General features: G+C 55.4%; 1 protein-coding gene across 1 annotated transcript in view; it reads left to right on the top strand.

Moving 5' to 3' along the window:
• The first annotated feature begins 705 nt into the window (after positions 1–705).
• Positions 706–27,095, top strand: part of KIRREL1 (kirre like nephrin family adhesion molecule 1) — an 82,657-nt gene continuing 56,267 nt past the window's right edge. The window contains exon 1 of the mRNA XM_050930901.1: positions 706–800. Within this exon, the coding sequence (XP_050786858.1) occupies positions 740–800 (61 nt within the window). The 5' untranslated portion in view covers positions 706–739. The remainder of the gene's footprint in view (positions 801–27,095) is intronic.

Below are 27,095 nucleotides of genomic sequence, written 5' to 3'. Positions count from 1 at the left end.
CATAGCATGAATCCCCCCAGGAATCAATCTCTGTGCCTCTGCCCCCCCCCTGTAAAAAATACCCCCCACCTCTATGATCCCCTCACTATATCCTGGATTCCCTCTCAAGTCAATTACCCTCTGTGCCTCTACCTAGAATCTGCCCCCCTGTAAAAAATACCCCTCACTTCTATGATCCCCTCCCAAATCAATTACCTTCTGTGCCTCTGCCCAGAATCTGCCCCCCCCATGTCAAAAACTCCCTCCCCATGTCCAGGACCCCCCCACAAGTCAATCACCCTCTGCCTCTGCCCAGAATCTCCCCCCCATGTCAGATATACCCCACCACACACACACTTCTATGATCCCCTCCCCATGTCCAGGATCTCCCCCGCGTCCATCACCCGCTGCCTCCGTCCACAATCCCTCCCCCCTTGGCCCAAGTTGCTGGGTGGGTTGTTCTGAGAGCCCCCCCAGGCCCGGCCAGCTCCTCGGCCCCCCTCCCCCGCTCGCTCCCAGTGGTTCCTTCCCCGTCTCGCTCCATCCCCTCGCTCCAAGCAGCGCCGCCACTCCGGAGCGCCAGCCAGAGCGAGCCCGGAGCGAGCCAGCCGGAGGCCCCTTGCGCCGGAGCCGTGGAAATGGTTTGGCGGCGGCGCTGAAGCCGGGCAGGGCGCGGAGAAGGCGAGACCCCCCCCTTTCCCCCTAGCTCCGCGCACCGGACCCCCTGATCCCCCCCAGCTCCCGGGCCAAAGGCAGGAGCATGCCGAATCTGCGGCTCTTTCTGCTCTGGGTTGTGACTCTGGCTGACACGCAGTGCCAAGGTAAGGGGGGGCTCCGCGCCCCCACCTCTTCTGTGTCCGCGGGGGGGGGCGAGTTTGCAAGTTGGTCGTGGGAGGATGGGCGAGGGCAGAACGAGCGCGGGGGGGGAGCGAGATGGAAAATTCCCCCCTGAACCCCACTAACCCCCCTCAATTCCTTCTGCAAACGCGGCAGCGGGGCCTGATCCTGGTGAAACTCCAGTGGCTTCGCTGGAACGGCTCCTGATGGGGGGGGAGGGCCCCGCTTCTTTCGTGGGAAGTCGGGGGGGAAGGGGAATTGCATCTTCTTGGATCTAAAGCTGGGGGGGGTTAAGGGGGAGCCGCTTCCAGCCCCCCCCAGTGTAACACCGGTGGGCAGCCTTGGCTTCTGCCCTTTATTTGTGTATTTGTGTTGCTCGGAGAAAAGTTTGGTGGCAAAGGAGCGGGGCGGGGGGGGCCCGGAAGGCTGAAGGGGGGAAAGTGGAGGAAGAAAGGGAGGAATGGCAGAGAGGAGAAGTCACACGGATGCCAAGGAAGGGGAGGAGAGAGCGGGACGGGGGAATGTGGGGGGAAGGGCAGGGGAGAGGCTGCGATTTCAAGTTATAAAGGGGGGGGGGTCCGAGCCGTGTTTGTACAAGTTCTGCGGGGCTAGCCCCTCGCGGGGTGCATGGGGGGCTGCTTTCCCGGGAATGGCCCCCTCTCCCGCACTGGGGAGCGGCTCCCAGGCCAAACCGCTGGCTGGAGAACAGCTGGGGCTCTGCTGCTGGAACCAGCCCTCCAGGGAAGGGGAGCCCCTGGCTGGAAAGCTTGGGAGTTGGCATTAAACCCTGCTCTGTGCCTACTTGCGGGAAGCCGGGGGGGTGGGGGCAGCTAGACTGGAGTCCCGAGTGCCCCCCCGCCCCGATCTGGACGGGGACGCTTCCTGGGATGCCTTGTGCTGATGTCGAAGCAAAGGGGAAAAAGGGAAATGTATGTTTGGAGCAGGGGCGTCTGGCTGTGAGATGCCAGGGGGATCTCTCCCCGGGGACAGGGTTGGGGGGGGTGGTAGAGGCGGAAAGGGAAAGATTTCCCCGGCTAAAGGAGTAACTCAGCCTCCTTCTGCAGATGTCTCAGCTCCTCCAGGAATGCCTGAGCCTGGAGGGTTCTGGCTGGTAAGGCTGCTGGGGTTGTTTATCTAGCTGGTCGCAGGGACCTGTAGAGAGCCAGAAGATTCAGGCCTGATCCTTCCTTGCAGACAGAGAGCTGAGCTGCCTCTCAGAGAAATGAAAGGGCCCCGGGCTCCCACTGGAAAGTAAGAAGTAAAAGCCCTGCCAGGGTGGCTGGGGGGCGCCGGACCCCGGGAACACGTTCCCCCTGTTCTGATCTTACCCCGAAGGTGTTACTGCTGTTTGTCCTTTGGTCCCCCCCAGCAGGTCGGTTGTGCCAGGTGCTGCGCAGAGACAGGAGAGACGGTCCCTGCCCCATGCGCTCACAGTCTGAGTAGGACAAGACCCTTAGGCTCATTTTACAGAGAGGGCAAACTGAGGCCTGGAGAGACTTGCCCAAAAGCCAACAGGCAGGCAGTGGCCGAGCCAGGGACAGAGCTCTGCGTGCCCAAGTTCCAGGCCGGTGCCCCAAAGGCAAAGCTGGCCAGGCTGCCTCCTTCCCAGCTGCTGGCTGCTTGGTGAGGCAAATGAGTTGGCTTGTTCTGGGAGTCTGTGTTGCGGGAACACCATCTTCTCTTGGGGCGAAATAGCCTTCACCGAATGGGGCATGGGAGCCTGAACTTTGGTGCGGGGCTGGAGCGGTTCCCCCCACCAGGGGATGAAACACCTCTGGGGGGGCAGTTTGCAAAGGGCCCTTGCCCAGTCCCTGTCTCTGTGCTCTGGATACAGAGGCCTCCAGTGCCTGCAGGTCCCTTCTGCTACAGCATTCATTTAAAGGGGGCGGGGGGGGGGAGTGTTGCTAAGATGCTGGGAAGAAAATGAGACAAACAGGGGTTTAAAGGGGAAAAAAGCCTCTTACACTGAAAGATCAGGTGGGAGGGGGCAGGGCAGGATAAATATGTCTCATCCTCCACCCCCACCCCCGTTGCAAGACTCTGGGAACCACCATGGGTCTGTACTTAAATTGAAGGAACAAAAGCTACAGTTTTCCCCCCCAAACTGTGACATGTGGATTTAATTGGAGGGAAGGGGGGGAGATGGTTGCAGGATCGAGAGAGAGTGAGCAGAAATATTTCCCTTTTTATAAATATAACTCTTGGAAACCAGCGCGAGGGGGGCAAATGGGCTGAATCTGATTTACTCCTGCAGTGGATTTGATCCAGAGGGTGGCTTAAATCCCTGCCTTGGGGAAGAATAGCCCTGGGGAGGTGAATGGCTAAGCAGGGCTGGCGATTTAGGAAGCAGGATTCTGGGAGAGAGGAGGCTTGGGGATCCGTTTTCATTCCCTTTCGAATTAACACCCCTCCATCTCCCGTTTTTCTCTCTGCTCCCCACTGCTCTGCATGACACCAGGGGAGCCACTTGTGTTATTTTTCCAGGGTTTGCGGGGTGTACATGGGGATTCCTGTCAGTTTCTTTCTCTTGTCGACTACCTCCTCCTTCGGAAGCTGTTTGGATGGGTTAATCTGGGGCAGGAGGGGTTTTCCTTCAGGGTTGTTATCAGGCAGAAACGGAGCAGGGATTGGGGGTTGCAGAGAGTTTGGGAAAACTGTGACCCCCCCCCGACACAGGAGATTTATATAAATGAGCTTTATAGATGGAGAAAGGGGTGGGGGGGAAAGTGCTGGAGTATTGGGGGGGAGAAAGGACGGGGGGGATCTGTGCCATTCATGTGGTTTGAGCTCACGCGCGCGCGCACACACACACACACACACACAAAGATGTTGAATGGGTTTCATCATTCTTCATTTCTCACTAAATAATTTTCTGTATCTTATCTAAATGAAACCCATTATTCTCCCCCATTTCAATCACTCGCTGTGATTGTGCCTCAAATTGAAATATTTATTCATTTTCCGGGTGATTCTTTATCCCTTTCTCTCTGTGTGGGTTCCCACCCCCCACCCTTTTCCCTTCCTTTCAGGGAAGAGCAGCAAAATTGCAAGAGCAAAGACTACCGCTAATCAGGAGAAGTGCATGAGCTTCAGGAGGTGAGGGGTGTCAGCCCATGGGGGTGGGAAGTGGCTAGGGTAGAGTTTTGTAAGGAGGGGGTATACTGGGAGGTAGAGAGGAGGAGTGTGCTTCATATTGCCTGGAAATATGGGGTGGGGGGGGAGATGTGCTTCCCAAATCCCTCCCCCAACAGAAACACATGCATAAAATGCTTTGCTCTTGCACCCCAGATGGCAGCTAGACAGAAGGAAGAGGGAGTGCTGCCACCGGCTGGCTTGCTCCATGCAACAGGGCGAGCTACAGTAAACTGGTTACAGATCCCTTGCCATGTGTCACCACCCGGGCACTTCACATCCTGCAAAGGGGAGGAGGAATTGGGAGTCCAGGACTCCTGGGTTCTATCCCCAGCTCTGGGAAGGAAGTAGTGTCTAGTGAATAGTGCAGGGTGGTCTAGGCATCAGGACTCCTGGGTCCCTTTTCTGGTTTGCTGTGTGTCTGTCTGGCCTCCTTTCCTTGCATTTGTAGGGCGGCCTCTGGGATGTCTGTGAAATGGTGATAAACCCATCTCCAGGGGGCTGGGAGGTCTTAGTCAAGGTCTGTGATCCCCTGCCAGAGACACCCGAGAAGGGGAAGGTTACAAAGAGCTCACACCCCCATTCAGCGTGGGCTTTGCCTTCTCTTCCAGTCCCAATGAACAAAGTGTTCCTGTGCCTTTAATCCCCATCCCATCCTTCATCACCCAGACCTGGCTTCCCATAGCAGGGACCAGGGAGCCGTTTTGGCCTCAGTTAGGACAGAATCGCTAGGACTGGAACATACCAGGATAGATCCTTGGCCACCGAGAGTGAGAAAGAAAGAAAGAGGTGGATACGTTCTATTTATCTTGTTGTTTATTCAGCTGTTTTCATCAGCTAGTGGGTACATTACTGGTGAATAATATTTTCATTATTCAATCCATTTAGCTAGGTAGGTATATAGAGGGGGGATGGACGGATAGATAGATAGACGGGGTGTATGGGGATAGCTAGATAGATGGCTGGATGGGGAGAGAGAGAGAAAGAGAGAGAGGGTTGATGGGGATAGGTAGATACACTTGTGGATGTATCTGGCTGGTTAGATGGAGGGGTATCTATGGGGCAGTGTGTATTGATGGATGGAGCGGGATGGCTGGCTGGTTAGGTGGAGGGGTATCTATGAGGCAGGGTGTATTGCGATGGATGGAGCGGGATGGCTGGCTGGTTAGGTGGAGGAGTGTCTATGGGGCAGGGTGTATTGCGATGGATGGAGTGGGATGGCTGGCTGGTTAGATGGAGGGGTATCCATGGGGCAGTGTGTATTGCGATGGATGGAGTGGGATGGCTTGCTGGTTAGGTGGAGGGGTATCTATGCAGCAGGGTGCATTGCGATGGATGGAGCGGGATGGCTGGCTGATTAGGTGGAGGGGTATCTATGGGGCAGTGTGTATTGCGATGGATGGAGCAGGATGGCTGGCTGGTTAGGTGGAGGGGTATCTATGGGGCAGGGTGTATTGCGATGGATGGAGCGGGATGGCTGGCTGGTTAGGTGGAGGAGTATCTATGAGGCAGGGTGTATTGCGATGAATGGAGCAGGATGGCTGGCTGGTTAGGTGGAGTGGTATCTATGGGGCAGTGTGTATTGCGATGGATGGAGCGGGATGGCTGGCTGGTTAGGTGGAGGGGTATCTATGGGGCAGTGTGTATTGAGATGGATGGAGTGGGATGGCTGGCTGGTTAGGTGGAGGGGTATCTATGGGGCAGTGTGTATTGAGATGGATGGAGTGGGATGGCTGGCTGGATAGGTGGAGGGGTATCTATGGGGCAGGGTGTATTGCGATGGATGGAGTGGGATGGCTGGCTGGTTAGGTGGAGGGGTGTCTATGGGGCAGTGTGTATTGAGATGGATGGAGTGGGATGGCTGGCTGGTTAGATGGAGGGGTATCTATGGGGCAGGGTGTATTGAGATGGATGGAGCGGGATGGCTGGCTGGTTAGATGGAGGGGTATCTATGGGGCAGTGTGTATTGATATGGATGGAGTGGGATGGCTGGCTGGTTAGGTGGAGGGGTGTTCCTAGGAGTGGGGAGTTAAAGGGGTATATATAGGGATGGATCAGATATTATAGTGCTGAGGGCAATATAAGAATCTATATATGTTGTTAGATAGAGGGGTATTTATGGGGATGGATAGACAAATGGACAGAGGGGTGGGGGTGCAGATAGATGGACTGATGGACAGAGGGGTCGGGGTGCAGATGGATGGACTGATGGACAGAGGGGTGAGGGTGCAGATGGACAGATGAACAGAGGGGTGGGGGTGTGGATGGACAGAGGGGTGAGGATGGATGGACAGAGGGGTGGGGGTATGTATGGAAGATGGATGGACATGGGGTGGGGGTGCGGAGGGATGGGTGGACAGAGGGGCGGGGGTGCAGATGGATGGATGAATGGACGGGGTGGAGGTGCAGACAGACAGACAGTGGGGCAGAAGTGCAGATAGATAGTCTCTGCTCTGGAGAAGCAGGCAAGGAGCCGGAAGGATGTGGTTTCCAGACCTGTGCAGACTTCGTGCCTGCAGAGAGCTCAGGCAGGTCTTGGTCTCGGCCCCCCATGCGAGTGGCTGCTGCGTTGCCAGTTCCCTTCCCCCCTGTGCCAGCTGCCCCCCGGCAAGCGGCAGGTAAATATTGTCAGGGCTGCGCGGGCGGTAATAGCAGTTTGACTGCAGATTGATTAGTGCTGTGTAAAAACTCGGCGCCCGGCGGCCCCCCTCACTCACCCACGCATGCCGGCTGCTGCCTGTGCCACTTCCCTGCCAGTCGCCCTGGCCTACGGGGCCCCACAGGGGAGCTGGGGGAATAGCTGGCATCGCAGCCTGGCTGAGGCATCGGGGGGATGGGGGGTTATAGGGCAAACTCTGTGCTGGGGCAAGTGACTTCCTTTACCCAGCGTGGGGGCCATCACGGGGCTGAGGGGGGAGGCCTCCCCCAGACGGCTGAAGTCTTTAGGGACTGGAGAAATACAATGCGGGTGTGGGGGGGGGGGTCGGCCCCCATGCGTGTCCGTCTGTCTGCTCTCTGTCTCTATATTCCCGTGTCCTAGCCTGCTCTCAGCGTGCTGGCGGTGTGAGGGTTAAAGGGTCAGCTTGTCATGCCCAGTGTAGATTTCCTGGTGTGGGGGGAAGCGATGCCCACAGCCCAACCCCTCTCCCTGGGGTGGCCCACTTATGGGGCACACAGGCTGCAAACATTCCCATCTCTCTGTCTCCTGGCGGCTTGGTAGGGGCTGGCTGAGCTGCTCCCCGGCCCCCCTGCCGCCAGGACGTTGCTGTTCAGCTCCACAACCCCCCTTTCCCCCATTCCTCTGCCCAACGCAGCAGAGAAAGGAGAGGAGGACGGAGGGTTTGGTCCCCTTGTCTTGTCCTCTATGTATGAGCAGCAACAGGGCGGGTTTCTAGCTTCCTGCTGTCCTGTCCAGCCCCAATAACCTGAACTGACTCCCAGCGGGGGGACCGTAGCACTGTTCCGCTGGCTGCTCTGGAATTTGACCCCCATGTCTCTGACTCCCACCCCCCAGCAGCCTCTCCTCCCGCTCTGTGGCTGACCTACGGCAGGCCTTTCTCCCCCTGCCCTGGCACAAATGTGACACGCCACCCGGCTGGAACCATGGGCCCGTCTGCCTTCCCAGATCAATTCCATCTGCTGCAGGCACGCGGCTAGGCTCTGAAAGCAGCAGGAGGGAAATGCGGGGGCTGCAGGAGAGCTGGATTCCCTGGGGAGGATGTGCCGGCCCTGATTCACCAGGGCATAGCTGGGAATAGACCTAGGTTTTCTGGGACCCAGATGAGAACCTGCCCGCTAGGCTCTGCTGCCTTGCGCAGAGGTGGCAAAGCCCAGATCCCTAGACCCTTGGGTGCGGGACGGTGCAGAACGGTGTGGGCAGTTGGGGCGTGCGCATTGCGTGTCACATGGGCATGGCTGTGAAAGGCGACGCGAAGCCCCTCCAGAAACCGGGCCCAAGCTGGACTCCAGGCAGGCTGGGCACCGGCAAAGCGAAGTAGGGTTAGTGGAGCCGGAGGGAGGGGAGATGGAAGGCAGGGCTGGCCAGACAGGCACTGGTGTGAGGATCCCTCTGCTCAGGGAAGTGAGCTGTGGGGCCCAGCTCCCTCCGCCCTGTTCCATTTCAGCGGCTCAGGCCCGTATCTCACTGCAAATGGAAACTGCCCCTAGGGATCAATGGGCGCTGGGCCCATCCATGATAATACCAGTGCCTTGGACTGGGAGATCTCCCTGCACACCACAGCTGATCAGTCCTCACCTCCAGCCCTGGAGGGCAGGGGTTGGTAAGACCAGCTGCATTTTCCGGGTGGGGAAAGTGAGGCACGCAGGCGGGGAGTGATTTGCTCCAGGTCACACGGCCGGCCAGTGGCGGAGCTAGAAATGGAACCCAGGAGTCCTGGATCCCAGGCCCTTGCTCCAACTACTAAACCCCAGAGCTAAGGCGGGAGCTTGGGCATCCTGGCTGCTCAGGCTCATTCTTAAACCTCTAGACAACACTGCCTTCCCCACAGAGACCTCAGTGGAGTGGCTGGTCCCTGAGAAGCCACTGCTAGCGCCCACCAAAAGGGCAGTAGGAAAAGCGAGACCCTGCGATCTGGGTCCGAACCCCAGAGCTCTCTAGGCAGGTGTTAACAGGGTCCCCCCTTCTTCGATTCAGCTCCAAACCTCCCCAGAGCTGGAGGGCATCCCGAGCCAGCTCTGGGGCAGCCCTCCTCCCAGGAGATCAGCAGCCCCCGCCATCCAGCTCTGGGGCAGCCCTCCTCCCAGGAGATCAGCAACCCCTGCCGTCCGGGACCGGCTGTGCTCCGAGGAGGTTTAAGGGCTGGGGTGCACGGTGGAGCCAGCAAGATGTGCTGATGCATTGTGTGTGGGGGGACCCATGACTAACGGCCCTTCGAACCGGCCACCTACTCACTGCCTCCCAGGGATCCACGCGGCCCCGTTCATTCTGCCTCCTGGCGAGAGGGTTATTTATTTTGATTGCCACCTGACACCTGTCAGCGCGCAGCTCCGCACAAACAGCCTGGCAGGGCTGGCTCCCCCTCACCCCCATCTCGTGGGGCTTTTTGTGCCATAACCTCATCATCCGCGGCTGGCTGCACGGAGCCCCCGCAAAGCTCCAGCGACCCATCCCCCGGGGCGGTGGATCTCCCAACAGTAGCTCTGCTGAGCCCGACGTTGGGCGCTGCCTTTCGCACACTCCACCAGCCTGCCGCCATCCGGCCAGGCCCAGCGTCCTGGTTGCAAGTGACTCTTGGGTAGGAAAGTCAGCAGCTGATAGTAACAAAATCCACTTGCTGTAGAGACAATTCTCCCAACTCCCAGGAGGGCAGGGTTAGAGCCCTCAGCCTCCCAGTTCAAAAACACAGGGCTTTCCCATTTGAGTTAAGGGTGCGCTCCCTCAGCTAGCAGCGGGAGCAGGCCTCTTATCCTCTCCATGGGCAGCCACTAGAGGGTGACCTCCAAGCAGCCCCCACTGCCTGCTGCCATCCTCTCCCCACACTCCCTAGAGCTGTGCTCCATTCAGATCATGCTTTGCGTTCCAACGAGCGGAGTGAAAAAAACCAACCTCCCTCAAGCAAAACCGGCTGAAAGGGACGAGATTCCCCCTGCTCTGGGGCTGAAGACACCCGCCAATGGAACCTATGAGCACTGCAGGGTTTCCACCCTGAAGCTGTTGCCTGCCCCCCCTGCCAGTAACACCCCCTTCCCCAGCTCTCTCCCCATGGGATGCTTCCCTCCCTTGCCACCCCAAGCTCCAGGGCTTCTATAGGGTTTGCAGATCCTGCTCCAGATCTCTGGTCAGGACTCCCCGGGATCAGCCCTGCTCCAGCTGCAGAGCAGAGCAAGTGCATGGCGTTAGCCCCCTGCCTTGTTCCTCAGGGCACGGGGGCCTTCAGCCCGTCAGCTATCGGGCAGCCCCAACCCTTGGGCTTCCGCACTGGCCCTCTGAACAAGCCAAGTTCAGTTAATGGGTTCTTTGGACTGCAGCAAACACAGCTTGTCCTGATCCTCTTGCACAGTCATCTGCAGGTGGGAAACGCTGCTCCCCCCAGCACACTAGGGTTTTGCATCATCTTTGCACTGTTGCAAATGAGTGATGTTGTGCCGTTAAAGCCAGTGGAGATTATGCCATTGATTTCAACGGGAGCAACCCTAAGACAGCTTAGTCTAGGTAGGAGACAGTGCGGTCTAGTGGATAGGGCCGCTAAATTGGGAGTCTGGAGACTCAGTTCTGTTTGCAGCTCTGTCACTGACTTGCTGGGCGACCTTGGGCAAGTCACTTTCCCCCCTCCCTGTGCTCAGTTTCCCCATCTATTACCTGGGATACCAACACAGGCCTTACTGTGTGAAATGCTGTGAAGCTGGTGGGTGCCTGCTCCTTCACAGGAGCTAAGCCCAGGTTATGCTATTTATCTAGAGATGAATCTATCTAACATTCAGGGTGCTGCAGCAAGCCTTTCGCTGGGGAATGAACTGAGGGCTCGGAAGTGACAGGCGGGGACGGGGGGACTCGGAGCAGCCGGGATGGCTCAGTGCTGACCCTGTTCTGGAAGGGAGGATTAGAGCTAATGGACAGTGTGTCACCATGGCTGTGTGGGGGCTGACCCAGCAAATTCCATCCCCTGCCTTGAGTCAGAGATTTCTTGCTCTTCTGCCCATTTTAGTATCCCAAGGAGCCTCCTTTTCCACCCAGATCCCCGGCACTCAGCCCCTCCCAGCCCCTGCACTCAAAGCCATTTAGGATATTGAGACCCTGAGTGAGACCCACACTGGGATTAAAGGGCTTAAATCCCGGTGGGGGGGGATGTTGGAGGAAGCCAGCTCTCCAGGGTAAGGCCACCGTAGTTCCCGGCAGCAAGGGTGAGCTCAGGGGCTCTGGCCTTCGCTCGCTCCCCTAGCCCAGTGCTCTTGCTCGCTTGCTTCCCTGGCACTCAACCTCTTGTTCCCCCAGTCCGGTGCTCTTCCTCCCTTACGCTTGCCTCCCTGGGCTGGCGCGTGTGTTTGCCTGGGCTTGCCCTGTAGCTCGCTGCCCATGGCTATCGCTCTGGTCCATTAGCTCACTTGGGGCTCTCTCACTCTCTCTGTCATTAGGCCCTGTTGTCAATCCAGCGGGTGGCTGTGCAGCCTCTCCTGCAGGGCTGTGGTCTCCGCCTACGATTCCTTTTGGCTGAGAGGGCAGGGGAAGAAACAAAGTCACCTTGGAGACCAAGTTTCATCAGTGGAATGGGGACCGATTGTGGCGAAGTGTGTATGTGTTGTGCATGTGCCACCCTCTATTGGAAGGAATCAGAAATGTCCCCCTATGTGTCATAAGCCCTATAGTGCTACCAGCTAGGGGAGATTCCCCGCTAGCTCCGGTGTTAGACCTCTTTTCAGCGTAGACTTGCTGATACCATTTCGGGGGAGTCCTTGTTAAGCAAAGGTGGGAATTGCTAGGACAGCCTGCCAGGCGAAGAGCTCCAACCTCCTAAGAGACTCAGAGTCCTTGCCCCGATTCTGCAGCGAACGCAGCGGGTGGGGATGGTTGGCATTATAGCAGGCCTGATCCCTGGAGCTGTCTGTGAGGGGAGCTCAGAACAAATGCTGGCATCTCAGGAGTTCCAGGGGCCTTTGTCTCTCCCCAGAGGGGACAGGGCTGGGCTGTGGTGAATACAAAGGTGATTCTTTGCTGAGGCTGCTGGATGCAGACCGCCCCTGTGATCTCTGGCTCTAGCTCCCAGCCTGCAGTACCTGTTGTCACCTAAATCCTGCCCTGGCTGGAGCTGCTAAGTGCACTTTGGGTCCCTCCCAGCCTAGGACAATGGGTGTCAGCAGAGGAGCCCAGATTCCTTGGTTCTGGAGCATCTCCCTTGTTCTGGAAGCTGAATTCCAACACAGAGGTGGGGGATGCAGTGAACAGAGAGCAGTGGAGTTAGCAGCTTTGGGGTCCCTTCCCTGTTCCCTCCAAATGAAGCCCCCTGTTGCTCCCTGGTTGTCCCAGCCTATTCCCTGTGTTGCGCCCAGGGAGATTGAGATTGTCGTGCAGCAAAAAGCCACCACTGGCTCCAATGCACCGTGCAGCCTGGCGGGGAAGCAGCTAGCAAGCCCGTGGGCATCTGCAGGCCTGCCATGCAAGGCGTGGGGGCGGTGGGAGGTGGGGGGAGTAGAAGTGCCAGGCCCAGAGGCTCTTGTCGAGTTGTGAGCAGCGCTAGCAGGTTCCCCCTGGGCCAAGGCCTGGGGAAACGTGACTTTCCCAGAGTAGAAATCCATGTAGCATCAAATATCGTTATCCCCGGGCATGTCAAGGGAGGGAGCGCGGGCAAACGAGGAGGCCAGCGCAGAGCGACACGCATCGTTGGTGTGGCCGATCAGCTGGGTGAGAGGAAGTGCCCTGGGAGCTAGCAGCTTGCAATCCACTTCTCCACTTCCCCAGCTTGCGGTGAGATTCCCTGGGCTCCCCCTCCCGTCCCCCATACATACAGCTGCGCCACACAGCACAGGAACTGGCAGAAAGCCAGCAGGGTGGATTTCTAATGCCGTTAAATATTAATAATGCTTTGCCCTTCTCTGGCACCTGCCAGCTGGGGAGATCAAAGCCCTTTGCAACCATTAGCGAATTTACCCAGGAGCTGGGTAAATGTTTACAGATGGGGAAACTGAGGCACAGGGAGGGGAAGTGTCTTGCCCAAGGTCACCCAGTGACTCAGTGGCAGAACCAGTACTAGAACCCAGGAACCTTGCCACTTCCTCCAGCGCCCCATGCTGTAACCACTAGCCCACATTCCCTCCTGCAGCTGGGAGTAGGACCCAGGAGCACAAGCTGGCTGGGAAATGGTTTTCCCATCCCATGAAAATGCTGGAGATTTTGAAGAATTTCCCGGGACCTTTTGGAATTATTAATGAAAAGCCAGAGGGAGAAAAAGACCCACCCCAGGGCAACCAAGAACCTGGTAGTTGGACACTCACATGAGATGGGTAGGACCCAGTTCAAGTCCTGCTCTTTCTGACTCAGAATGGCCTGGAACCCAGGTGTCCTGTGTCCCATGTCCCACATGGGTACACACATGCCCCCCCACGGGACACACCCACCTAGGAACACACACTCGTTCGTGCCCCCTTGCACGTGGATATGCACCGCCTGATGCTGTGGTGCATCCCTGTAGGAGGCGACGGCTGTCCGGCACACAGCCCCCCCACTGCCCCATGGGCTGGTGTTTGGTGCTGGTACCTCAGGGATTATAGCTAACTCTCCATAAAGATTCCCCTAATTGCTTGCCGTACCTCAGGTTTTATCATCAAAGCATCCGTTATTCCGTCTCTAGCCTCCTTTTCTTTTTATTATCTCTTAATTAATCACTCTGGCTTTCACACTTAGCAGATAATTACAGTCTCCTGGGCACACGGCTCATTTTCATAACCTCCTGCTCTGAGTGGCGAGTGGGCGGGAGAACAGAGGGAAGGTGAGAAGAGGGGATGGAGGAAAAAAAGGAAGAGAGGAATGTGGCGGGGAAAGAGGTGAGGTGTAATAGATCGGCCTTCTCTGCTGTCATGTCTCCCTCTACAGGCTGCAGCTCACAGAAGATAAGGGCTCTACTACTGCTGCTGCAGCTAACAGGGATCCCAACCCCACACTTGATCCAAAGCCCCCCTGAAATCAGCAGATTGCCATTGGTTTGATGGGCCCTGGGCCAGGCCCTGCAGCCAGAGGCCCCTCAAGTTCCAGCTTGGGTGTGTGGAGGGTGGGATGGTGGGGGGAAGGGAAACGTGAGCCAAGGGAAGATGTGGGGAGGATTGCTGGACCAGCGCAGGGCAGGCAGAGCGTGTTACCCAGCTGCCTGGACAAACCTGTGGGTGAGCGGGAAAGAAAAAGGCTGTCTTGAGAAAGCAGCCCCCCACCTCAGCTTTGCCCCAGCACTGTTCAGAGGATCCAGTCTTTTCTGCTTCCCGAGAAGGACAAGTGACTGCCAGGGGCAGCTCTAGGGATTTTGCTGCCCCAAGCACGGCGGGCAGGCTGCCTCCAGTGGTTTGCCTGCAGAGGGTCTGCTGGTCCGACCGCTTCGGTGGACCCTCGCGGTGCCGGCAGAGCGCCCCCCGCAGCTTACCGCCCCAAGCACGCGCTTGGCGTGCTGGGGCCTGGAGCCGCCCATGGTGACTGCCCAGGAAAGTTCTCAGCAAGGCTAGGGTTAGAGGCAGCATGGCCTAGTGAGTTGCGACTGTCACAATTGCATGATTTAAAAAGAAAAAAGCACAATTCAGTGAAAGCCATTTAAGACCTGCTCCCGAAACTGCATTTTCTGGCAGCGTCAGCATCTGAAACACCAGACCTGGTTGGATATTTTTTTTAATTTTTTATTTTTTGGCCAGGAAATGCAGATTTGTCGAGACCGAAACTTTTCATGGGAAAGGAGAGGGTCTGACACATTTTTTTGACTCCGTAAAGCTTGGAAGTTAGCAAAACATTTTCAAAATGAAAAATCCGGGTTTCCCCCGTGCGAAATGGCGGCCTGCTTTGAAATGTCAGCACCTTCCATTTGGTTTTTAAAATTCAAAATAGAAAATGGTTGAAAAACCCAAACCAAACATTTCAAAATAATCAAAACGAAACATTTTGATCAGCCTGAGCTGAATGTCTTTTCAGAGCATGAACATTTTTGCGATTTCAACTTTTCATCCCACTTCAGGACGGGAACATTTTTTGCAGGTTGGGAAAACCATCCCCCTCCCCCACTCTCCACCAGCTCGGCCAACTAGAACAATGCAGAACTGGTGTGTGTGTGGGGGGGGGTCAGACAGATACAACCTAGTTCTTTCAGCCTCAGACCCGGGATCTCCCAGCCCTCTGGCCTGCTCTGGACTGGTTCCTGCAAAGCTCGCCTGTTGCCAGAGGCTGCGGCCATGCTTCATTTTGTGTCCTACGAACATAACCCTCCAGTTTTGCCAGCGTAGGTAACGTAAGCTCCTTGCCCAGATAACTTCTGCCAGCGCGGCAGCAGCGCAGATCAAAAGAAGGAGCAGTTTGCATTGACTGCGCTGGTGTAAACGGCTGCTGGGCAAGGGAGAATCCAACCCAGCAACCCCGAGCCACGTTCTCCTTTGCGCTAAGCCCCCTTTTCCTGGCTCCGGCTGGGTGAAGAGGCCTTAAGGCGAGTGTGACTGTCATTTCCACCCACTTTAAGCCCCCTCGAGGCCCCAGAGGCCGAAGTGTCAATTAGAATTCAGGCCACTGTGCCGCGCCGAATTCCGCGTTATCGTCACCGCTGTCCACCTCCAGAGCGAACTGCCTGAGTGGGAGCCGGGCTGGTCTTTGTCTGCTGTCCAGCTGTCCGTCCTGCACCGCCACGCCAGGCCACGCGTGGAAAGGGGCCCCAGAGCAGAAGGGGGCCGCTCTCACTCACACCTGCTTGGCGGCAGAGAAATGGGACGCAAGCCCCTCCACGTGCATCTTGCTGGCTGGCTGCATTTGGGAAAACAAACCTAACACTTTAACAAGAAGTGGGGCGGGGGGACCCCCATCTTTTTCTTTCACAGGCTGGAATGTAACAGGTTGCCAGTGCTGCCATAGCAACTGGGGGGGGGATTATAATCCAAATGGAAATCAAAATAAGGGGGGAAAGAGAGAGGGAGAGAGAGAGAGAGACTGTAGTAAAGGGGAAGGGGGGGAGAGAAAACTTTTATTTCAAATCAGAGAGCAGTTGTATGCCTTGGAGGGGTTTCCATAGAAACAGCACAGAAAAGGAGATAGGCGAAGTGTGTGTGGCGGGCAGCAGCCCAATCGGAGTAAATGTTTAAAGGCCTGAGCAAACCCATTCAGAGATAATTAAGTAACAGACAGCAGGTTCTCTTGGCTCTGCCATTGTTAAGGGCTCCAGACCCGTTTTTCCTCCACCCTCCCCATCCACAGCCGCCTCCCCAAAGTAATAAAGTCCTTGAATGAGTGGAGGCTCTGTCCTCTGCCCTTTGCTCCCAGCCCCCTGGGGTATATCAGACAGGGGTGCTGAATGAGGAGCATGTAGACTAGGGGAGAGGGGATTAGAATCCTTATGCAAAGACAGGCTCTGCCCACTTGAGCTGAAGGAGGGCTCCCCCAGCAAGCTGCAGGTTGCAGTAGTAGGTCTTTTATCTTTTCTGGGGGCTGGACACTAAAGGATGATACAAAAGTCAGGGCCTAATCCATAGCTCCTTGAAATCAATGGAAATTTGCCACACCCCATTCCTCCGATCTCAGCCCCAAAGGGAGTTCAAAGTGTCTGAACCCACAGGGGCTATTTTTCCTCCCTCTGGGAAGTCTGTGGCTGGGTGTTTTGGTCGGGATCTCCAGGTTTGCAGACTCAGTGGGGTTGGCTGCTTTGAGTCCCATTCACAGACCTGGTGGGGTCTCGTCCTGTCTGCAGGGAGATGAAATACCTTGTGGCTTATCAGATCGGGAGGGGGGAGGGGGATGAATCTTCCAATTTCACAGTTAGTCAAAAGATTCCCAAGAACAAAGCAGGGCTGGTTTCCATGCCCCAGGGGAATGGATTTTCCTAACTCCCCTGCTCTGATCCTCATTAACCCTTTGAGGTGGGGAGTAGAGTTTTCCTCCCTTTTATTTACTTGTAAGTGAATTTCAAATAAACAGTAAAAAAAAAAGTTTCCGAAAGGGGATTTCCCAGGGGGCTGGGTGAAATTTGCCAGGCTTCATGTGCTACATTTTACTGATGGGGTGTGGGGGAGCCCACTAGCCGTTGAAAAGCAAAGCGTACTGGTGTCGTACAGCTGGGAGTCATGCATTTCAGATCAGCTAGTCCCCTTTTTAAATGCAAATCAAATCAATGCCATCTGGGCATGTCAGGTGCTGGTCTCTGGTCGGAACCAGTCCCATGGTGCTCTGCTTTCTGCACAGCTGTTCCTGCTCTGGCCACGAGTGGGGGACAGGCCGAATCTGGCTGGGAGATGCAAGCGTGGCTTTTCTGGCTGAGGACAGAACGGGTGGCATCAGGATTTCAGGGTTCTATTCTTCGCTCTGCCACTGGTAGCTACTGCATGAGCCCGGACAAGTCGCTGCATCTCTTTGTGCCTCAGGCCTGGCCTATGTTTAAAATTGAGGTCGACGTAGCTCCAGCGCTCGCACGTGGCCGTGCAAAATCCACAGCCTGGAGCGCTGGCCTCCGCCGACCGAACGCTCAGAAGGCTTCTGTCGAAACTCACTCCTGTCGCTCGGGGAGGCAGTTTTCCAAAACCCTTTCTGGCAGCGTAGGCTGCATATGCACTACACGGTTGTGCCAGCGTAGCTATGGCACCGAGGGTCTGCCACGCTAGCCCCCCGAGTGTGGACAAGCCCTCACTTTCTCTCCCCCTCTGTGCAATAAGGGTCATTCTGTGCAGGTGAGATCGGATAGTGAGTTCAGGCAGCAGCAGGAATTGCCTGCCATCCCCCGCACCATCCCCGCGGGTTGTGGCAGGAGATTGCTCAGGGGCCCGATCCTCGCCACCAGCTGCCAGTGCGCCCAGGAGCAGAAATGCCTGGGCCACAGTCTGCACTGGACATTTGGTGTTGCGAGCATTTGGGGAGGCAGGTTTGTTCCGGTTCCATCTCTCGATTATCTGGCTTGGGTGCAAATTCAAGAGGTGGCTTGGGGTTCATCTGTCTGGGAGACCCTCTGTCTGCCCTTACTTTGGGAGGGAGGAGAGAAGGCGCTGATTTAGATCTTGCTTTCCCTCCCCTTTCTCTTTCAGGATCCCCAGTCCCCACTCTGTCTCCCCAGGGTCTATCTCTAACCTCTTTTCTCCCCTCCCCCTGCCAGATTTCTCCCCCGTTGCCCCCCAGACACCTTACTCCTCTCCCTGTAAAGATAAAGAGAAATTGAGGGGGGCCCTAAACCCCGTTGGTGGGGGGTGCAGCTTTGTCTAAGGGGCTTTTGGGGGGCTTCTTGAGCTCAAATCCTGTAGATGGGAATGGAGAAGCGGGGGGGGTTGATTCCTACCTGGGAGATTACAGGGATCCACAGCCTGCTGAGCTGTGGCAGAGGAGATGGGCTGGGGGAGTGGGCTGGGAAGTCGCCTTTGATATTGAGTCAAGGCTTGAAACAAAATGGGTCTGTGTGTTAGCGAGGAGCCAGGGATGGGCCGGAACCCAGGATTAGGACCGCTGGCTGGGATGATGGAGGCAGAGCAGAGAGTGGGAGGGAGAGAGCTGAATGGCTGGGAAACTTTAGAAGACCCTTCGCAGGGTGCTGTGGCATTTCCATGAAAGCAGAGGAGAGACACAGGGACAGACAGACGGGCTCCTCAAGCCTGGGATCAGAGGCAACCTCCGGGCTGGGTCAAATGTGGCTGCACCCCCAGCCAGCACCCGCTTGTGCTGGGAGACCTGGTGTTACAGGGGTCTCCGAGCCAGGCTACAGACTTGGACAAGTCATAGAGGGAGCCAGGTCCTGGGGCAAAACTAGGTCCCAGACAAGCTGTAAACAGGTTTCAGTCTGCTCCTCCGAGGCCCTGGATTAGGGTGAGGGTAGGAGGGATAACTGGATTTGAGTCACCTGGTTTATAAGCATCACCGGCTCTGCCCACCCCAGCCCCTGTGAGAAGCTGGCCAGCCCGAGGCTATGGTTGAGTGCAGTCACTGTGTGTCATCACTAATCTGCGATGCAGCAGGTAGGACTGTGAGTTCAAAATCCCACCGGTCCCACCATGGTTCGTTAGCAAAGCTAGGCAGGGAGAGCGGTAAGAAAGAGATCTTTACTGAGTGTGCAAAGAGGCCAGGGTGGTGTGTGCCCAGAGATCTGCATTACTTCAGGAGCAGCCTGGCCACCGGCTTGCTCTCCTGAGCTGCAGATGTTGCACCAAACAACTTCCCTTCTGGAACTTGTCCCTCCAGTTCTACTCACTCTGCGGTGGCCGCACTTCTCCTCTTTAAAAAATCTCCCAATTTTTAAGCCCATCTCCTGATTTTTTTGGAGTCGGACTCTGGGTTGTGGAACGCTTGGCCCTGGCAATGCTGTGAAATATCCCAGCGGAGAGGCTGCACCATGGCAAAATGTTAGGTGGAAAAGTCCAGCGGTGTTAGGGCCTGAGTCACTCAAAGCTCCTGGAGGGAGTAACTCGTTTTGTGCAGCGCCGGCTCTATTGTGGGTACTTAGATATTTCTGTGGCCTCTGTTACCGTAGTATCTGAGCAGCTCACAAGGTTGAATGTATTTATCCTCTCAACATCCCTGCAAGGCAGGGCTGTTACCCTGTGGTATAGGTAGGGAAACTGAGGCATGGTGTGGTTTGACTGAGGTCACATACAGAGTTTGCAGCAGAGCAAGAAATTGAACCTGGTCTCCTGAGCCTCGATATAGCAGCCTAAATGGCCAGCGGAGACTAACACAAGCCATTGTTTCTTGTGCGGAAGGAGTGTCAGATACTGGGATGGTTACTAGTGTGGGTCTGTGTAACTATAATGTTGGGGAGGGGGAGGAGATTCACCCACGATCAGCCCCAGATTTCCCAGAGCTCTGCTCCCAGTCAGACACAAAAATAAAGGCCCTTTATTCAAAGGAGCTCAGCACCCGCTGTGCTGGGAACGCTTTGGAAAATATATCTCTGACTGTGGGTATCCTGCTCCGAGGGGGTTGAGCCTGAGCGCCTGGCGAAGCCAGCAGGAACCGGCCTGCCTGTTGCAGGAGCCAGCTTGCAACAAAGGACTCTGCAGAAGCAGGCAACCCCTCCCCCAAGCCCAGTTTCCAACACCCCTAAAGTTTGAAGCCCGTGTGGGATCTCCTGCCTCTCTCGTTTGGGGAGTCCGCTTGGTTTCTCCCAAGCCCCCACAGCAGAGCGGAGGCAGGAGTGGAAAGCCGAGGGTTAATTACTAGGTTTCCTTTCCCTCTCTAGTCTTCCAGAGAGCCTTGGCAGGAAATTTCTCAAATTCCAGGCTTGTAGGATCATCCCTGGGCTTTGACCGCAAGAGCGAGAGAGAGAGAGCGCGTGAGGGAAAGAGAGAGATAACTGCTCCAACTCCATATTTTTTCTGCAGGGTTTACAAAATCCAGAGGGGAAGGAGGGGTGATGGAGAGGGATTGTGCCAAGGGAAAGATTCCCCGATGCTAAGGCCCTGCTGGGTGCAGAGGGGGGATGGACGGGGCTGCAGGAAAAGCTAGCTCGCCTTCAGAAAATCTCTCTCCAAACAGCGCCCCGGAGCTCCTTTAGGGAACACGTGGGGATCCAGAAAAGCTTCTATTCCCTGCGTGTGTGTGTGTGTGTGTGTGTGTGTGTGTGTGTGTGAGCAGCAGGAGCTGGCTTGTTCCACAGCCATGACTGAGTCGGAGTCATGATGGAGTTAGTGGCTCTTTTATTTGCATCTTCCTGTTTCCGTTTGCCCTGAGGGGCAGGCCGAGTCACCCCTACAACGCATCCCCCCACCCCCGAGAAACCAGGAATTTGCACAATACCAGCGATAAGACGCGTGCTCTCCTCCCAGAGCCAAGGGCGTTTAATGGGGGGGTCTCGGTATTATTATGCATTGCGGGTGCTCCCGAGGACGCTAGGCACTGTACAATCGTGTAACTAGGAGATGGTGCCTGCCCCAAAGCGCTTACCCGCCTACGTTGTCGTGAAAGGGGACAAGTAGCCCCCAGGCCACTGTGGTATAGCATTGACTTGTGGGGCTGCACACAAAGGCTAGAGAGAGACAGAATTCGGGGGTTGGGGCGCTGAATCAGGCTTCATCCATCACGTCTTTTTTAAATGTGAACATCTGTCTGAGCCTCCGGAGCCTTCTGTGTCCTCGGCTCACAAAAGCCAGGGGCTAGGGAGAGAACGGCAAACTCGTGTCATTTGTGAGCGATGGTGGGTCTGGCCTCCAGTGGGGAATGGCTGCTGTAACCTGCCTGCACTTTAGTGCTGGGTGCTTTGGTGTCGGGCTGCAGGACGAGGTGGCTAACCCAGGTGGCTTAGCTGATGCAAAGCGTCTCCTAGAATAATGGTAAACCGGGTGATCTGTCGGCCCAAAGTGCTGAGAGATGGGAATCAGTCCGTGGGACCCGATTGGTTGTTGTCCTGCGCCTCGTGCAGTTGTTTATGCCAGCGGCAGGCGGGTTTTAAAGCCACCAGGGTCAAAATGATTGCATTTGGTACCCTCTTTGCAGGGCAGCAGGAAATCAGCTCCATTGGGCATGATTGCCCACCACTAAGATGCAGCCACCTCTGGGGTGGAACACAGCGGCTGATTGCAAGCACACAGCAAACGCCACAGGAGAGTTTAGGACAGGAAGTGAAGAAGAATCCTGCTTCCAATTAGAGGTCGGCAATTCCCTTTTTCTCCTGACTCTCCCAAAAGCTGAGTCCCCCACCTCCCCACACACCCCCAAGCAGCTGAACGGACTTCTCTTCCCTGGCTGGAGGGTTTGGGCTTTTGGGGGTTGTTCCTGCATCTGCTGCTGTGTCTGCCTTTCCAGCAGCGCCAGTCTCTGCCCTGGTTGTTTTAACTAGTTGTGTGCTAATGCAGACCAGCCCTCGAGGTTCTGGGTCAGGGCTGCCGGGAGAGGGCCACCCCCGCGCTGCTGATTACTTTGCAGCCAGCCACGGTTAGGGAGGAATGTACTGAAATTCCTTTTCCTCTCCATATTTTCTTTTAATGCAGCAGATTGGCAGGGAGGGCGCAGACAGGGCCTGAAGGGAGGAGGACAAAGGAAAAAGGAGAGAAGGGAGCAGTGAGGGAGGTGAGATGAAGCCGGGAGTCCTGTGAAGGAGGAGAACATGCCAGCCATGGCTAATTACCCCCCTATCCTCCCAGGCCGGGAGAGGCTGGTGGGAAGGCCGGGCTGGCAGGGATGCGCTGTGGGGAGGGAAGGGCATGGGGCACATGGGAAAGGAGATCCCCACCCTGGCCTCTCCCGGCCTGTTAGCGGGCGCCAGGGGCGGATGTACTTTCTCACTGATGTGCGGGGCCAGTCAGAGAGCAGAGAGCTCCCCCCCGCGTCCCCACACAGTCCCTGGGGCCGTGCATGAGGCCTGCTCTACCCCAGCGCTGGCCACACGGGCTGGTTTTTAATTGAATCCGCTGCTTTGGGTGTCTCCCACGGCCCCGTCACACAGGGAGTGTGCTCGGAGCGGATGCCAGGCTGAAGCCTGACTCCAGCTGGTGTAAACCAGCCCAGCTCTGTGAGCATCCATGGAGCTAGGCCGATTTCCACCAGTAGGGAATTGGGGCCTGTGGATTTACTCCGGGGTGCTGGGGAGGGGGCAGGATCTGGGTCACTATTTGTGGAGGGAAGGGCACTGGAAGAGGAGTGATGCCTGAGAGTAGTTTCTCCTATGGGCATTCACTTTTAGATTTGGGGTATGTGTGTGGGGGAGACTGGGGAGCAGAGGGAGGGGAGAAGAGGAACCAGGATGGAGACAGGAGAAGCAGGGGATCAGAGAGAGATGAGAATGGGGGAGCTGAGCATTGGGGTTCTTGGATTCAGAACTGCCCAGCCATGTGTCCTAGCCCCTATAGAGCTTGCATGCAGTAGGGATTCTCCTTTAGCTCGGGTATGAGGGGGCAGGTGCTTAAGGAGCAGGAGGCTCCAAGCTCTGTTCTGGGAGTGGATGGTGCAGCATGCCTCCAGCCATGACGTCTATAGGTGGCTCTGAATTTGGTCACCGGATTAGTTTCGCTCTGGAGTTGTCATGCCCTCAACAAAGTTGGCTTTCCTCAGACTGGCAGTACCACAGGGGAGTATTTACATTTTTAATGGAGAGGGGAAATTGCACACCCTGCTTTTATGGATTTGCTTTCAAATGTCATTAAAAACCATTTCTGTTCGGATTAGGTTTTATGAAAACCCAGTTGTGGGGCTCTGAAGTACCTGGCACTATCCCAGTCCCAAGGCGGGGGACAGGGGGTATTTTAGCAATGCCGGCTGTGCGCTCTGTCTGAGACACTGAATCAAATCAAATCTAGCTATTGACGCCACGCTTGGCCCCTGGCTCTTTGAGGTGCCATCCTGGATTTATTATCCACAGTGATCAGGGCTTGTTAGAATATGTCAACTTCACGTGTTCTTTACCTGCTGTACTGATTAGAGCTGGGCTACAAATTATTTTTCTGCCCTATGAATATTTTGGAGAGTTCAATAATCGGTGGCTACCTCGGGCATGGAAGACCCAGGTACAAAACGCTGGTTTGAATCTAGCACTCCCGAGGCTTGAACGTGGATCAGGTGGGCTTCTCTGGGGCTGCTCCTGCTTGCCAGAAATTCCACCCTGAATCTGAGAAACTTTTCCCAACTAAGGTTTCATCAGCGCCGATCCTGTCCTAGAGAACTTTTCAGCTTTGATGAATCTGGGTTTTCTGACCACAGAAAACAACATTTTGTTTGAAAATGCCCCTCTAGCTCACTGCTGATACCGTTAACGCACGGCGCGTCTCAGCAAACACACTGATTATTATTAGTGCCCTTTGGGTTACAGGGGCACCCAACTGAGGTGAGAATCTACTGCACTAGGTGCTGTATAGCCCCAGTCTCAGTCAGAATTGACCAGATACAGGGGAAACTGAGGCACGGGGCAGGGAAGTGGCTGTCCAAAGTCACCCATCTGGTCAGTGGCAGAACTGGGAATACAGCTCACCTCTGCTGAGGCCCAGCCCTGTGCTCTGCCCATTTGGTTAGACTGACACCCCTAAGTGGGGCCCATTTGTCACTCATAACAAATTTATGCCTCTGGAGACTCCATAGTCACCACCTAAGACACATCCCGGGATCATGGCATTAGAACTCAGGGCTTCCAGCTCTGGAACGCTCTCTCTGTTTCGTGCATATGCAGACATAGCTACTCAGTCTCCTTTAGTTTGTGGCCTATGAGACACAGTTATGCAGGTCTGATTAAATCCAGTAGAGGGCAGTGGTCTCTGTCTCACAGAGACACAAACGTGCTTTACGTGTATACACATGCCCTACGCACATGAACATTAGCCAGTTCGTTCTCATTTCGTTTGTTGCAGTATGTGGTCTATGACACACGGTTGTGCAGTTCTGATTGCATCCTGCAGAAGGCAGTGCTCTGTGCGTGTGTGTGTGTGTGTGTGTGTGTGTGTGTGTCACTCTCGCTCTCTCTCTCTCTCTCTCTCTCTCACACACACACACACACACACACACACACACACACACACAGAGGAGCCAGCTCACTCTCCTTTTTGCCATAGCCCTATAGGGCCTATGACACACAGATGTGCAGTTCCATTTCTATCCAGTAGAAGACAGTGCTACAGCTGCTTCTGCTAAAAAAAAAAGTGGGGGCAGTGGTAAATAAAACCCAGGCCAACCAGTTAATTAGCATTTTTTCGGACAATAAGTAGAAAGCCCTGATGAGAGAATCAGTGAGGGCTGGGAGTACGTGCTGATTCATGCTTACATATGCTAAGCACAGAGGGCCATGGCGGAGATTTCAGCCTCACATCTGCTCGTCCCGATTCGATTTGAATGATAATCCCATTATTAAGAGATGCCTTCATTAAGACATCTGTAAGGAGAGCGCCTACCAGCCGCTTGGTGGAAGGACGCCAGCCCTACTTGAATATTTTTTCCTCCATTAATGATTACAGATTTTTTTTTTAAACAAAAGTCTTAATTAGACATTGTTCCTAACAGGGATATTACACAAATTAATTAAACTCAAGCCAGTAAACAGCGCTGCTCCATGATTCTGACAGCCACAGACCTGAAGTTGCCTCTGAACGAAAAGCAGAGAAGGAGGATGGGGGTGCTGACAGCTAGTTCTACAATATATCTAGCTTAGACGCTTGCTGTATCTACATGAAAGGGGAGGCAGTGCAGTCTAATGGTTAGAGTGGGGAGGCTGGGAATCAGGACTCCTGGGTTCTGTCCCTGGAGCTAGGAGGGAAATGTGGGGTCTAGTGGTTAGAGCAGGGGAGCAAAGGGGTCAGGACTCCTGGGTTCTGTCCATGGCATTAGAAGGGGAGTGTGGGGTCTAGTGGTTAGAACAGAGGGCCAAAGGGGGCAAGACTCCTGGGTTCTGTCCATGGCATTAGAAGGGGAGTGTGGGGTCTAGTGGTTAGAGCAGGGGGGCAAAGAGGTCAGGACTCCTGGGTTCTGTCCATGGCATTAGTAGCAGACTGTGGGGTCTAGTGGTTAGAGCAGTAGTGGACCTGGGAACCAAGACTTATGGGTTCTATTTCTGGCACTACAAGGACTGGCCACTCTGAGAGGTAGCAGGTCTAGTGGTTTGAGCAGGTGTGAGTGGGAAACGGGACTCGTGGGTCCTTGTCCCAGCTCTAGGAGGCAGCGCAGTCTAATGGTTAGAGCAGGATAGGTCTGCTGGAGGAGAAGTTCTTTTCCCAATTGCTGCACTGGCAAATCCCTTCACCTCTCTTCGCCTTAGTGTCCTGACCTGTAAAGCACCACTGCTCTTCACCTGCCTTGCAGGGGCATTGAGAATTAATGATTGCCTGGAAAGCGCGGGATGGAAGGGGCTCCAGAAGTGCAAAGCAGAGCTGGCCACACTTGCGTTTCTTCACATCTCCCGGAGCTTTGAAGTTCTGAATGCACAGACCTCAGCCTCAGAGCTGCGGCCCCTTTGTTCTGAGCCACCCGGCCTCGCCGCAGCCAGCTTCCCTCTGATATCCCCCCCGAAGCCCAGGCTTTGAAAAACTCCGTTGAACATCCATGTTTGCTGTGGCTGAGCAGCACTTTGCAAAGCTTCCCGAGCCAGCCCTTGCCACCGAGGCTTGGACGAGTGGTCAAGAGAGTTATCCCCCACTCCCTGCACAAACCAGGGAGCAGTGACTTTCCCCTGGGCCTCGGGTCTCCAGTCACAGCCAGGAGACACTGGATGCCCCATTGTTATCAACTGAATTGTACTATCTAGATGCCCTGTTGCTGTTATGTCCCAGCGGCACTCAGAGGCCCCAGATGAGCTCAGAGCTCCACTGTGCTAGGCACTGCACAGCGCAAGACAGTCTCTGCCCCAAAGAGCTCACAATCTGAGCAGACAAAGGGCAAGAAGGGAAACTGAGGCACGGAGGAAGCAACCTGCCCATGTCAGAGCTGGGAAGTGCTTCTAGGTTGTGGTGTATTGAAAGATGTGTTAAAATGATAGGATTTCACTTTAAATCTTCAGGGGGTTCCTGGTCCTGCTTGCAGGCTAGGGGCTGTGTAGGGAGGTGTGAGATCTGGAGATTGCACAGATAGTCTGCAAAGAGCCAGACTAGAGTAAGCTGGGGTAATTTGTGCCTCTGTGGGGAGCAGCCTGCTTTGTCTCTCTCTGTTTTGGGTTCCGGTATTTTAGGATTGGCAATTTTAGGAAGTACAGCAGTGTTACTCTGCAACCTTTCCAAAACACTATCATGTGTTTTTACACTGACAGCTCTATTTGTATGCCAGGAACATAGGTCTCCCCATCGTAGTCCCCCACCCCTACCCACCAGGCCACCCCACCTTGAATGCAGAGCAGGCACTGTGAACCATCTCAGCTCAGGTATGTCCTGAACCAGCTGGTTGGGTTATGCACTGCCCCACCCCCTGATGGATGGACTAAGAATTGCTCAACCATGTGTCATAGACCCTACACTGGGAGGCTGAAGAGGTGATTCTCCCTCAGCTCATGCAGCAGCGGACCTGTACTTTTGGAGCAGGAGGGTCTGGGTTCTAGCTCCGTCACCACCATCGTTTGTAGTGCTGTAGGTTCTTCGCTCCCTCCTCACTTATTACCAGAAAGGAGAGGGCTGAAGGATTCTTTCTCTGGCAAATTCCTTCTCCTTTTGGGCCACATGGAGCAGCCTGGTGATTGCTTTCCCTCTTCTCACCATCTTGCCACTGCTGGAAGGGCACCTTCCCTACCCAGCCGGTCAGCGCTGGGTGCACAGACTCTCCTTGCCCATTGGTTCATCTCTAATAACTCTCAGGGCCAGCGAGATCCTCTCCCTGCGCAAGATGCTTTCCACCCTGCGATCTCTGCGGGTTATGCCGAGGCCTTCATCCCGCTTGTCAGGATACCGGTTCATTTGTAGTTTAGAACCTTGGTTGAGACAAAGCCCCGGCCTGGCAGAGTGACAAAGCTGCAGTTCAGCAGGCTCTGCTGAGGTTGATTACGGGATTCAGACAAGCCCCTTCCTCCCCTCTCTGCCTTCGGACAGGGCTGCTGGAGGGGTCGGCTCTCTGGACCGGAACGGCGCAAAACTGGTGCGATGGGTTTGGTTCTCCCGCT

This window comes from Gopherus flavomarginatus, chromosome 20 (genome assembly GCF_025201925.1).
Source record: "Gopherus flavomarginatus isolate rGopFla2 chromosome 20, rGopFla2.mat.asm, whole genome shotgun sequence".
In the NCBI taxonomy this organism is placed as follows: domain Eukaryota; kingdom Metazoa; phylum Chordata; order Testudines; family Testudinidae; genus Gopherus; species Gopherus flavomarginatus.
The sequence above is the reverse complement of the archived record's forward strand: the minus strand, read 5'-3'. Positions and strand labels throughout refer to the sequence as shown.